General features: G+C 43.9%; 1 protein-coding gene across 1 annotated transcript in view; it reads left to right on the top strand.

Annotated features, from left to right (window-relative positions):
- Window positions 1–9,480: 9,480 nt before the first annotated feature.
- TICAM2 (TIR domain containing adaptor molecule 2) overlaps window positions 9,481–13,404 on the top strand; it is a 53,610-nt gene continuing 49,686 nt past the window's right edge. Inside the window, exon 1 of the mRNA XM_059693855.1 lies at window positions 9,481–9,971. Within this exon, the coding sequence (XP_059549838.1) occupies window positions 9,774–9,971 (198 nt within the window). The 5' untranslated portion in view covers window positions 9,481–9,773. The remainder of the gene's footprint in view (window positions 9,972–13,404) is intronic.

Genomic DNA, 13,404 nt, shown 5'->3' on the forward strand with positions numbered 1-13,404 from the left:
TGTGCCGCTATGAACATAGGGGTACATATATCCTTTCTGATTGGTGTTTCTAGTTTCTTGGGATATATTTCTAGAAGTGGGATCTAGAGGAATCCACAGGCAGCAAAATCTCAGACATATGCCGAAGCAATTTCTTCACCAATACCGCTCCTAGGGCATGGAACCTAAAAAGAAAATAAACAAATGGGACTACATCAAAATAAAAAGCTTTTGCACAGCAAAAGAAACCATCAACAAAACAACAAGAAAGCCCACTGCATGGGAGAACATATTTGCCAATGTTATCACTGGTAAGGGTTTAATATCCAACATTTACAGGGAACTCATACAACTTAACAAAAGGAAGATAAACAACCCAATCAAAAAATGGGCGACAGACCTAAATAGATACTTTTCAAAAGAAAACAGAAGGAAGGCCAAGAGACATATGAAAACATGCTCAAAGTCACTAATCATCCGAGAGGTGCAAATCAAAACAACAATGAGGTACCATCTCACACCTGTCAGAATGGCTATCATCAACAAATCAACAAACGACAAGTGCTGGAGAGGATGTGGAGAAAAAGGAACCCTCGTCGTGCCCTGCTGGTGGGAATGCAGACTGGTGCAGCCACTGTGGAGAACAGTATGGAGTTTCCTCAAAAAACTAAAAATGTAAACAGTCTTTCAATTGGTCTCCTTGTTTAAATATTTTCACCTCTCTAATGCAGCCTTGATATGGCACTAGAATGCTCTTTTACAACACCACTCCAATCAGGTTCTCTCATGCTTTACACTTTTTAATAGTTCTGCACTGCCTTGGGAAGAAGTCCAAATCTATTAACATGACTTTCCAGAAGCTTTCTGATCCACTCACTAACTACTTTTAAATATTATCTCCCTTTTGTTATCCGGGTACCTTTAGCAAAGTTTTGCTTAAATATATCAGCTATGCTACTGTAAATCCCAGATGAAAAAGAATCAATTGTTTCTGCCTGGGCAGAAATATTAGAAAGGGTGCAGCATCCCCTAGCGGCCAGTAGGATGTTGGTGGCGTGGAAGAGAGAACTGAAGGGAGAGAAGACATCTGAAGCCTACAATGTCTGCAGGACCACAGCCCATTCATAAGTGAAGCTTCTTCATCCATTGCTTCCTGCACTTTGGAGAATGCTAGCTAATGTTCTGAAGGAAGGTAGTGTTTCCTCTAACTCTAGTGCCTAAATTACTGTGTTCAACTTCACTTTTGTGAAACACAAAAACATTTTTCAAATGAGATTTTAAAATATTGCCCCATAATGTTGTGTTCATAACCTGACAACTCTAGAACGTTGAAAATTTTCTTTGGAGAGAGGGGCACAACATGGTCTGACCACAGAGTTTTCTGATGAGCTGACAATACAGTGGAGTGGATTCCTGGCTTTCAGAGATTGTGTGTTTTCCATTTCAGCCATCAGTGAGAGATTTCTGAAGACCAGGACTTCTGACAATCTGTTCTTTTCCCTGAGACACAAATGTGGTTTGTATGATTGGACATCAGGTGTTCCTGGTGGTTTTGTTTTTTATTCACTGTCAAGTAGGCAATCACTCTCAATAGAATTCTGAATTCGAATTTTTAAATTTCAAATTGATTTCCTACTTGTGGAAATATTATATGCTATAGAAGTACTCACAGATTCACAAGACTGAATATGTATCCTTTGTTCATATAAGTGTGTCTGTAGAAAGATTAAGCAACTGAAGATAATGAATTAATGTACCTATTTGACTTTATCTGAAATATGAGAGATATCAGACAAGTCTTCACTAGGGAGCAATTGTGGGAGCTGGGTAAAAATACAGGAACCCCTCCCTCATTTTCTGATTTCTCACCGTCTGAAGATCACAAACAATTTTATTCCAAATTCACTCTCAATCAAAACCCACTATAATGAATCTTTGGGTATCTGCTAGTACAATACGTAGATTAGATTACACATCTGGGGGAGAGGATGCAGAATGCGTTGCAGACCTACCTCAGGTAGGATGGGTCTTTGCTGTCCCTGTGTACATGGGTTGTACGTTATAGACATCATCTTCACATTATTAAGTGCTTTGATATGAATGTTTGTCATCCTTTCCCTCCAAATTCATATGTTGAAATCCTAACCTCTAAAAGTGATTGTATTAGGAGGTAGGACCTTTGGAAAGTGATTAGGTCATGAAGGTAGAGCCCTCATGAATGGGATTAGTGCCCTTATAAGAGGGACCTCACAGAGCTCCCTAACCCCTTCCACTATGTGAAGACCCAGCAAGAAGGCACTGACTGTGACCCAGACAAAGGGCCGTCACCAGAAGGCAACCAGGCTGGCGCCTGGATCTTGGACTCCGCAGCCCCCAGAACTGTGAGAAATAGATTTCTGTTGTTTAAAAGCTACCCAGTCTGTGCTATTTTGTTATAGCAGCTCAAATGGACTAGGCCATTAACTAACAATGTCTTCTAAAGACTTGATCCTGCCAATTAGTTTTGACTACCAATGTTTGGGGAAGTGATCATCTCAAAGCAAAAAATTACAGATGTTGCTAAGGTTACACAGGGAAAATGTTGAAAAACTCAAAGAGAAACTTGTTCAACTTAATGCTCATTGAGTCATAAGAAGAGAATAAGAGAACAATTCTGAATACTCAGTGCCAAGTGTTTAGAGTATATCTACTATCATTCATAGGAGATGATTGGAATTGTGAATGACGTTGATTGTGACATGAGCAGAAGAGTCACATTCAGAAATGCATTTCCATGTACAACCTTATACTCGGGAGCCAGATAACTGTGATAAGGGAATGCTATCCATTTTGAGGAGTTGTTTTATTGGCTGTTTTGGTTTTTATCCTATTGTTTCAGGTGAGGCTTCTCAGCCATTGACAGTGTCTTAATTGCCAAGTTGAATTTAGACCTGGATATGCCGCTGACATGTGCTGAGTCACTTAGCTCCTTTGCTAGCTCATGCTCTCTCAAATCTTACCCATCACCAAACCTCTACCGAGACCACAGTGCCCCTTCCCTCCCACCATCAAACCTTATTTGGGCAATTGAAAAGTAACTATTTTTTAATTGTCTCATTTTATAAAATTTTAGTTTCTTAAGTGTTATATATCTTTAATATAGTATGTCCTTGTTTATCTACATTACAGTACATGTTCAGTATAGTGTAGAAGAAAAACAGAATTCATATCTGATACTCACTGTATAGTATCCTTGAGAGCTACATACAAACATACCATTGATGAGCCCATTAAGTGTTAAATAGTTGGATGATTAATATTTTAAATACTTATATCATGCAGATACATTTAAGGATTGTTATAGAATTGAACATTGTTGTTAATGATATTTAGAAAAATTGGTTGGATTTATTTGTATGGATGTGGACTACATAATTTTTCCCATTTAAAATACTAGAATATTAGACCACCTCTAAAAATACTAGAAATAAGAGCAGTCTCTAGTGCAGGGGTGGGCAAACTTTTTGACTCAAGGGTCACAATGGGTTCTTAAACTGGACCGGAGGGCCGGAACAAAAGCATGGATGGAGTGTTTGTGTGAACACATATAAATTCAAAGTAAACATCATTACATAAAAGGGTATGGTCTTTTTTTTTCAATAGTTTTATTCATTTCAAACGGGCCGGATCCGGCCCGCGGGCCGTAGTTTGCCCACGGCTGCTCTAGTGTCTAAATTGCTACTCAATATCTCAGATTCAGATAATGATGAATACAGGCTGTAGGTAAAACAGTGAAGATGTTGACTTTTCTGGTCCCTGCCCCCCCCCCCCAACTCCCTTTGTGGCAGGTGCTATCTAAAAGGTCATCTTCAGCCCTGACCAGTTTGGCTCAGTGGATAGAGCATCGGCCTGTGGACTGAAGGGTCCCAGGTTCAATTCTGGTCAAGGGCATGTACCTTGGTTGCAGGCACATCCCCAGTGGGGAGTGAGCAGGAGGCAGCTGAATCGATGTTTCTCTCTCATCGATGTTTCTAACTCTCTATCCCTCTCCCTTCCTCTCTGTAAAAAATCAATAGAATATATTTTTAAAAAATAAATAAATAAAAGGTCATCTTCATCTCTGCATGGCCAAATGCTTCATCCTACAGCTTCTCTGATCTGTATCTGATGCTGACACCAAAGAGGTCATAGAAGTGTCTCCCCGCCAATCCTAAACATTGTCATTTGAAACCTCTCTTGATTTTACACAGGCTGTCTCAAAAATTATATATACAAACTGTAACAGCTGATAGCTCAATTTTGAAAATGAAATGTATTTTAATAAATACATTTATCCTATCTAATAAAGAGGAAATATGCTAATTGGCCCTCACGCCACCACAAAGATGGCAGTGCCCACAGCCAATAAGAAGGGAATATGTTAATTGACTGCCCCTCCCTCAAAGATGGCGGTGCCCACAGCCACAAGATAGTGGCGCCCAGTCCCCTCAGCCCTGCCGGGTTGGCAGGCACACAGCGAGGCTGGGCCCTCCTGCCTCTGAAGTCCTCCAGTCCCCTCAGCCCCCCAGCTGACCAGGCTAGCCCAAGGCACAGGCAAGCCTCAGATGGTGGCTGCCCAGCACCAGGGCCGCCCGAGGCTCAAGTAACCAGGGCCGGCTGAGGCTCAGGTAACCAGGGCCGGCCGAGGCTTGTGCTGCCGGCAGTGGCAGCAGCAGAGGTGTGATGGGGTGTCTCCTTCCCCTGATTGCGGGGTCGCCTCCCGCCCCTGAGGGCTCCTGGACTGTGAGAGGGGGCAGGCCAGGGTGAGGGACCCCCGTCCAGTGCATGAATTTTCATGCACTGGGCCTCTAGTTGTTATATATAATTATTTAAAGTGTGTGTTTACATTTTGGGGACACCTATATCAGTGGTTCTCAACCTTCTGGCCCTTTAAATATAGTTCCTCATGTTGTGACCCAACCATAAAATTATTTTCGTTGCTACTTCATAACTGTAATGTTGCTACTGTTATGAATCATAATGTAAATATCTGATATGCAGGATGGTCTTAGGCAACCCCTGTGAAAGGGTCGTTTGACCGCCAAAGGGGTCGCAACCCACAGGTTGAGAACCACTGCCCTATATTTACCTTCCAACTTGATCACTTAACCTGATTTAATAGTCTAACATACAGAAATAAGCATAGACCCATATACTGGTATAGGAGTAATAAGATAAAGTTTTTTCATTGTAGCTTTTTGAAGGAGAATTATATATAGAGTCTCTACTTCATTTAATGCACTATGCTGTGAGCTGTATGCTGTATGAATATTATCTCATCTCATTCAATTTTCTCAGCCACCTATAAAATAGGCATTATTACCTCTTTTTTATGGATGAAGAAACTAGGTATCAGCAAGTTAGGTAATTTGCCCAAGCCTACATGACACTACCTACATTAGGAAGGGGTATGAGATGACCTAGGCAAAAAGCCTATATTTAGGTCAAAATTTCTATTGTAACCTGAAGAAATCATGGTTTGTTTGTTTTTTTCTTGTACTATTTTGTAGTCCCTACAAGAATGTGTATCTGACATTAAGATCATATCATGTCATGTATTTTATGAAGATTTTTCACAATATATACTCTGGTTCTTATAATAATCCTGGGAAATGATGAAAAGATAAACTAAAAATTTGGAACAAAGTTAAATTTCTAATCTAGACTATGAACTGTCCAAGGGCAAGAATCTAATTTTATTCATTTTCTGTCTTTATCCAGTGGGATAGATTGATTGCAAAAATTAACAAAATTCTTCCCTAATCTCACGCCCCACCCCCTGCTTCTGCAGTGTCTGTGGTGCATTTGTACTGTATTAACTTAACTCAGCTGGAACTATTCTTTCCTCAAATTCCATTCCCTGCATAGTTGGGGGTTAGTGGTCCACAAGAGACATTTTGAAAGACAGATGTGATGAAGCAGCAGTAATATTCCTTTCTGCACCCAAAGAAAGGAATGGCTCTGGGCCAGGTGCATGTTTAACTCAATGAAGAACACCAGCTCTTCCTGTGTAGACCATCCATCATGGAAGTTGGAGGCTTGGAGGTGGTAAGAAAGTGACGTGGATTGTGGCCAATCCTTGAAGGTCCAGTTTCTCTTCCTCCTTCCATTTCATATCCATCTTCCCTTTCTGACTGCTTTACCTGCAGACTTCAGGCTCCCCCAATCTGTTTAACCAGCTACCCCAACTAGAAATGTCAAATTCCTATAGTCGACTCCTTAATACATATAGTTTTTCATTCTTCTGCTTCCCTAATGGAGCCCTGACTTTGCAGCTCTTCCCTGTCCCTTGAAACTAGGTTGGCCTTATAATTTGATTTGTTTTGGGTTACAGAATGAGGCAGAAGTGACAGGGCCCAGTTCTGAGCCTAGGCCTCAAGAAGCCTTGCACATTCTTGTGGAATCCTATAACCACCGAGTGCACAATCCTGGGCTAGCCTATTGGAAGATGAGAGGCTACAACATGGACCATATGGAGGAGAGTCCAGTTGTCCTAGCCAAGGCCATTCTAGACCAGCCTATAACCAGCTGTTCCAACAAAATATGAGTACACCCACCCAGCCAAGATCAGCAAAGCTGTCCACCCAACCTCCATCCGACCACAGATGATGAGTGAGCCCATCTGAGAGCAGATGCACCAGCTGAACTATAGTCTTCCAGGCAGTAATATATATTGTGCAAGCCACAAGTTTTGAGATGTTTTTTTCCCCCAAAATAATAGCTAACTGATGCATACAACATAGTAATTTTTCCTTTTTTTTTTTTCAGGACAGTTCAAAGAAATTCACTTATAGTTAATCATAAAATACACAAGGATTTTTTTTTAGCTTTTAATATGTGATTCTTCAAACGTAACATCTACATATTACTTTTTTAATTGCCACTTTATTTTTATTATTTTTTAAAGTTTATTGGGGTGACATTGATCAACATGAACATATAGGTTTCCGGTGTGGGTTTCTATGTTACAAGATCTATATATTGCACCATGTGCCCACCACCCAAAGACAAATATTCTCCTGTCACCATATATTAGGACCCCTTCTCCCCCCATCCCATTTTTTCTCTCCTTTTATTGTGAAATATAACAAACATATAGAAAAATACATAAAACACATGTGATTTAACAAGTAATTATAAAGTTGAAATAAATGTAACTACCTCTAGGCAAAAAAAAAAAGCATTGCAAGCACCGAAGAGCCCCCACCTCACAGGCCACCCTGTGTTGCTTCTCACCTATTACCCTGTTCTTCCCTACTACCCTGACTTTTGAGATAGTCATTCCCTTGCTTCTTTGGATCACTGTATTAGGGAAAATAGTATCATTTAGTTTTTCCTGTTGTCAGCCTTCGTATTCTGTGTATGAGGGGTCTTGTTGCTTTACATGCTCGCCCAATCTGGTAGTGTTGCACTTTAAAGTTTTTGCCTATTTATTTCTCTTTTGCCTAGCTTCTGTTGCATTATGTTTATATAATTTTCCTATGCTGCTATAATGTTCATTTTCATTGCTATGTAATGTCCCATTTTATTAATATACTCAAATTTATGGGTATTTGGGGTATTTCCAGGTTGGGATTCTTATTAGGCTTTAAATATTCCTGTATATGTATCATGATATACCTGTGCATAAGTTTCTCTGAAATAGCTGTTCTCAAATTTGTGATCCCAGAATTTTTAAAATTAAATAAAGTTTTTTTAAATTTCAAATTTTAAATAATGCCACATTGTATCCCAACGCGGTTGTAACCAGTTTCCACTTCCACAAGCAGTGTATGAGGGGTCTTGTTGCTTTACATGCTCGCCAATATCTGGTAGTGTTGCACTTTAAAATTTTTGCCTATCTGGTGGTGTGTAATGTATTGCATTGTGATTTTAATCTAATTCACTTTCATTCTTTGTTTATATTGCCATTTTATGTATAAAGAAATTGAGGTTTAGAAGAGCAATGTTACTTTTCCGAAGTCAAGAGTTGGAAAGTAGAACCCACAATTTCGACTTTGAAATTGTCTTCTTCCCACTCACAGATGAAATAATGCTTCTTTTTAGCCCAGTTCTCAGGAAGGTGCGATCTCCCCCAAATTTCAGCTCCTTGGAGCTCCTTCAGCCTGCCATAGAAGTTCTGCGACTCGCTGCCCAGGAACACCCCCTCCACCCCATCCCTTTACCCCACCTCCTCACTGCCCCCCTCACTTCCTGGCTCCCACCTACCTGCCTCTGTTTCCTTCTCTGCTGACCATCTTAAAGCGCATGAGCCTCCCCATGGTCATTTATTTTAAAAAGGTATAATACCTAATTCATGTTTATAAACACGAGAAAATGTATAATTTATGAAATCAACACCTGCTAGCTACTATTAATATTACCCTCTATTATTTTTACGTACTCCAAGACAAACTTCCTCCTCAGTAAAACAGGCATCATACCTACTTTCTAGGGTTACTTGAAGGATCTAAAAACATAATAAATGTAATGTGCTTAGCACAGAGCCTGATGATAATGAACACTCAATAGACGGTCCCAAAATTCACGCTCCTCGCTAAACTGCTTTCCCCATATTTGTTATCATTTAAGAGAAAACTCTCTGCAAATAGCTAAGCACTCTACTACCCGTGGGTAGTCCCCTACGGTGAAAATGAGAAAATGAGCTCTTCACCACTCCCCGGGAGCGCTCAGCTCTCACTGCACCAGCCCGTGCAGCTCACTAGTACTCTCCCTGGCGGTAGCTCGCTCCTAAGTCCGAACGCCCTGACAGGGGCCCGCCGGCCACACCCCTTCTCCTAACCCTGCCCCACCCGCTCCCGACACTGGCCCCGCCCTACCCGCTCCCTACGCTGGCCCCGCCCCACCCGCTCCCTACACTGGCCCCGCCCCACCCGCTTCCTACACTGGCCCCGCCCCACCCGCTCCCTACGCTGGCCCCGCCCCACCCGCTCTCTACGCTGGCCCCGCCCCACCCGCTCCCTACGCTGGCCCCGCCCCACCCGCTCCCTACGCTGGCCCCGCCCCACCCGCTCCCTACGCTGGCCCCGTCCCACCCGCTCCCTACGCTGGCCCCGCCCCACCCGCTCCCTACGCTGGCCCCGTCCCACCCGCTCCCTACGCTGGCCCCGTCCCACCCGCTCCCTACCCTGGCCCCGCCCCACCCGCTCCCTACACTGGCCCCGCCCCACCCGCTCCCTACACTGGCCCCGCCCCACCCGCTCCCTACACTGGCCCCGCCCCACCCGCTCCCTACACTGGCCCCGCCCCACCCGCTCCCTACACTGGCCCCGCCCCACCCGCTCCCTACGCTGGCCCCGCCCCACCCGCTCCCTACGCTGGCCCCGCCCCACCCGCTCCCTACGCTGGCCCCGCCCCACCCGCTCCCTACGCTGGCCCCGTCCCACCCGCTCCCTACGCTGGCCCCGCCCCTCGTCCCAGGCTGCGGCGGAGGCCTCGCGAGCTTCCACGTATACACTCCCACGTCTCTCCCCTCAGTCCGAAGAGAGTACATCCGGGTCGCTGGGGCAGGTGCCTCAGGCCCCGCCCCTTCCCAAGCGCTGGCTCCTCACTTCCGGCCACCTCAGGCCTTTCTGCCGGTTCCGTGCGGGTTTTAATGCCTGCTCCCCAGGTGGCTCTCGGCGCCAGGTCTGGGTCTCTCCGCACCCCCATTTGCCCCCAGCGGCTGGCTCCTCGTCCCCAATCTCACCGAGGCTGAGGCCTGCGGCGCGGAGAGTCCGCGCACACCCGACTCCGCGTCTCCTCTGCTGCGTTGAGGCCGCCGCCACCGCCTCGGGATGCCGCGGCTGGGTTCTGCCCCGCGCTGGGCGGCCGCTGCGGGCCGTTGGGGCTGCCGGCTGCTCGTGCTGCTGCTGCTGCTGCTCGTTCCGGGACCCGGCGGCGCCTCTGAGATCACCTTCGAGCTGCCCGACAATGCCAAGCAGTGTTTCTACGAGGACATCACGCAAGGCACCAAGTGCACCCTCGAGTTCCAGGTACTCCGGGCTCGGCCCGGGGCCCCGCCCTCGGGTCCGGGGTCGGGAGGGATCTGCAGGTGCCCCCCTGCTGACCTTGTGTCTTTACCCCGTGGCCGATGCAGGAATCCGCTCTAGGTAGCTGAGAGAGCTTCTGGTTTCCCGCTTCTAAACCGTGGACGAGAGACATTTAACACCAGATATTAAGATACAGGAGTTTCACAAATGCTTTCCGTAGCTGTGGTTTTCCCCCCATTCTCTAATGTCCTTCATGAAGGCCATTGGACTTTCTTTTTTAAAAAGACTTTACTTGTTTAAAAAAATTATTCATTCCTGTTCGATAGTGCCCAGTGTCTGTCCCCACTCTCTACTCCCCACCTCTGCTTTAATCAGATTTGAGATGCTGCCAATACCTACCTCCATTGCTTTTTAAGTTTTTTCATTGATAGTAGACCTGTTGGTTAACGCCGCCCTCTCTTTGGAAGAGCATCCTTCTAGGCCAGATGACCCTCAAGGTGGTGTAAAAAGAATTGCTGCAATAAATGAAAGGCCCCTTCTGTCTTAGGGAGTATAGTTTTAAAAAAAGAAGCTTTGTTTGGCAGGATGCAGTTTAAGTTGGTTAGGACAATCTTTGCTCTTGTTTCTATTCTCTTTGGTAGACTTAACTTCACGTGTTTGAATAGCTGTTCGGTGCTGTGTGCTGTGATCAAAACACCGAAGGGTGTTGTTTCATTCTTGATTCCCCGCTTTTCCTACCCTTCTTTTCTTAATTAGTACCTGCTCATTCATCAAAACTGCTGTAAGAGCAGAAAATGGGGGATAGACAACCTGGTCTTTGGGATCAGTGAAGGCCTCCTTTGGGAAGTGATTTTAAGCTGAATTGTAAAGAATGAGTTGCACATAGTTCATTAAGGGGGAAGAGGGAAAAGGCTTTGCAAGGACGCTGTGTACCTGATCATTTGAAAACCATAGAGAGGTCCTATATGTTTGGGAATAAGAAGCCAGAAAGGGGGGCAGGGAGGAGGGGGGTCAGCAGGGGCCAAACCATATAGTACTACAAACAGCACCTGTTATGTGGCAGACAGTATGCCAAGCATTTCAGGTATATTAATTCTCAGGGCAACTCGATATGAAATAGGTATATTTCTTATTCCTTTTTTATTGATGAAGAAACTGAGGCTTCCATAGGTTAAAACACAAGGACATAAAACATAGCAAGTAGCAGAATCAGTATGCAGTTCCAGGTTAAACTCAAGACTTACTTTGACCTCAGGAGCTTATGTAGACATGTACAGTCATTTAATATTAAATGCAACAGTGAAAGTACACAGTAGGTATTGTGGGGCCATAAAAAAAAAGATAACTTTCCCCCACCTTCAAAGTTCTTCCAGCTGGACTTATAATCAAATTAACAGAAACAAATTAACAGGAGAAAATGTACAAAGTTTATTACGAATGTATATGCAGGGGTACCATATATGAGACTCAAAACCCATTGGGCGGTTGAGGCTTATCTCCATGTTGGACAAAGCAGAAGGAGTGGTCAGGGTCTGGGATTTCAGAGGAGAAATAGGCAATTCACAGGTAACCCAGAAAGAGCAGAACATGTGGCAAACAAATGCCTGCTAGGCAAACCAGGGACAGTGGGCGGAGGCTAGGAACAAACTGGCTTTGCTAAACTATTTCCTGTCTTATGTGATAAAGTGAATATGCTGAGGTTCCCTTCCTGAAGCAGGTTTTTTAATCTGAATCTCTTTGGGAAAGGGGGTGGAGATGGGAGTCAGCAGAGGCCAGACCCTGGGTGGGAAAAGTGGAGGTAACAGCCTTTGAGAGTCTTTTGTTTCTTAACCAGCTTAAAAATCAATATTCCAAAAGGCACATTTTGGAGTGGCAAAATTTTGGTGCTGCCTGAAGGAGGAAGGATCATGGGGAAACTCAGCCAAGGGGCTGATGTTTGGTCTGAGTCAAGGATTAATAGGAGTTACAAGGCCGAGGGACGAAAAAGGACATCCTAGGCAGATGTGTTATGTTTGTAAGACTTAAATCCAGCAGGCCTGAAATTAGCCTTAGCTGGCAATGAAATAAATACACGGAGTGTTAGTGTTGCTTTGTAACTGTGGACCCAAGGGCTTTGGGGGTAATTCCTACTAGTTTGTTGGCATTTTTTTATTGATAATAGTGAGGCTGATGATTTGCACCTGGTCTCTTTGAGACCGCCCAGAGTCTTGGTATTAAGACTGGTTACCTATCAGGAATATGCCTGTGTGACCAGCAAAATATAAAATACCCAGCCAACACTCTTTTAGGTTAGTTCCAAGGTGTTCCTGCGCGCTTGGTGGTACCTGATCTGAGAGAGAGAGTCCTAGTATATGTCTAGCCACACCCCTCACAGAGGGAGGACAAAGAAGCCAAAACCTGACCTCTCCTTGACCGGTTTCTGTGAGACAGCTTTTAGCTGTGATGTTTTCTTTTCCTGTAAAAAAACGGATTTGTAAGTATTGTCATTTTGAGTCCTGTGGTTCTTCAGCAAAAAAACTCTGTTAACTGTTAGAAAAGATTTAAAGCAAGGACTTCTTCAGAGAACTTCTGGCAATCTGCTATTTTTGGAACACAGAATGAGAAAGGGTATAAAAGAAGAGCTGAGGCTACCTGGAGCAGGTACAGAGGAAAGGTATGCCATTGTTAACAGGTTTGGATTTTTCTGTAGAGGAAATCAAAAGGGGATTTCTGAAAGGAAATGTAATTATCAAAAGGTTTTAAGCAAACGGGGGATGGAGAAGAAGAGGGAGGTTGCCCCACCTCCAGGAGACATGTGAGGAAGGGGAGACTATTGGCATCTGCACAGGCAACACACTCCCCACAACAAAGAATTATCAAGCCCAGAATTATCTAATCCAAGTTGAGAAACACTTGATTAGAGGGATGAGCGATTGGGTTGTGGGAAGAACTTCAGTAAATTGTGGCAGTAGTCCTCTCTGGGTGTGGATTAGGAATGGAAAAGATGGGATGAATTTGAGAAAGGCAAAAACATCAAGAGATTCCTTTGATTTAGCTGGACTGCTGCGGCCACTTAATTTGAGATGATTTCCAGTTTCTATCTTATGTGACTAGACAGGTTGTAAAGGGGTTACTATTATCTGAACTGAGAATACTTGTTTGAAAATTTGTTGGAAGAAAAGTGGCAAGATTATAAGTTCTGGCCCTATTCAGTTTGTATGTATGTACTTATTTGATTATTTAAAGTACAACAGTCAATATGAATAATTGGGTGTATAAAATGATGTAATATTTCTTCCCCCCTCCCAATCCGGAAGAAAAGTTGTTGACTTTTGAGGGGAGGGGTAAAATGATAAGACACTGTTTTTATGTCAAAACATTATGTCTCTAATATTAGTTTTACATATTTTTATTTATTTATTTATTTATTTTTGGCTCTTAAAGTTTTACATATTTT

This window comes from Myotis daubentonii, chromosome 4, assembly GCF_963259705.1.
Source record: "Myotis daubentonii chromosome 4, mMyoDau2.1, whole genome shotgun sequence".
Classification (NCBI taxonomy): Eukaryota; Metazoa; Chordata; class Mammalia; order Chiroptera; family Vespertilionidae; genus Myotis; species Myotis daubentonii.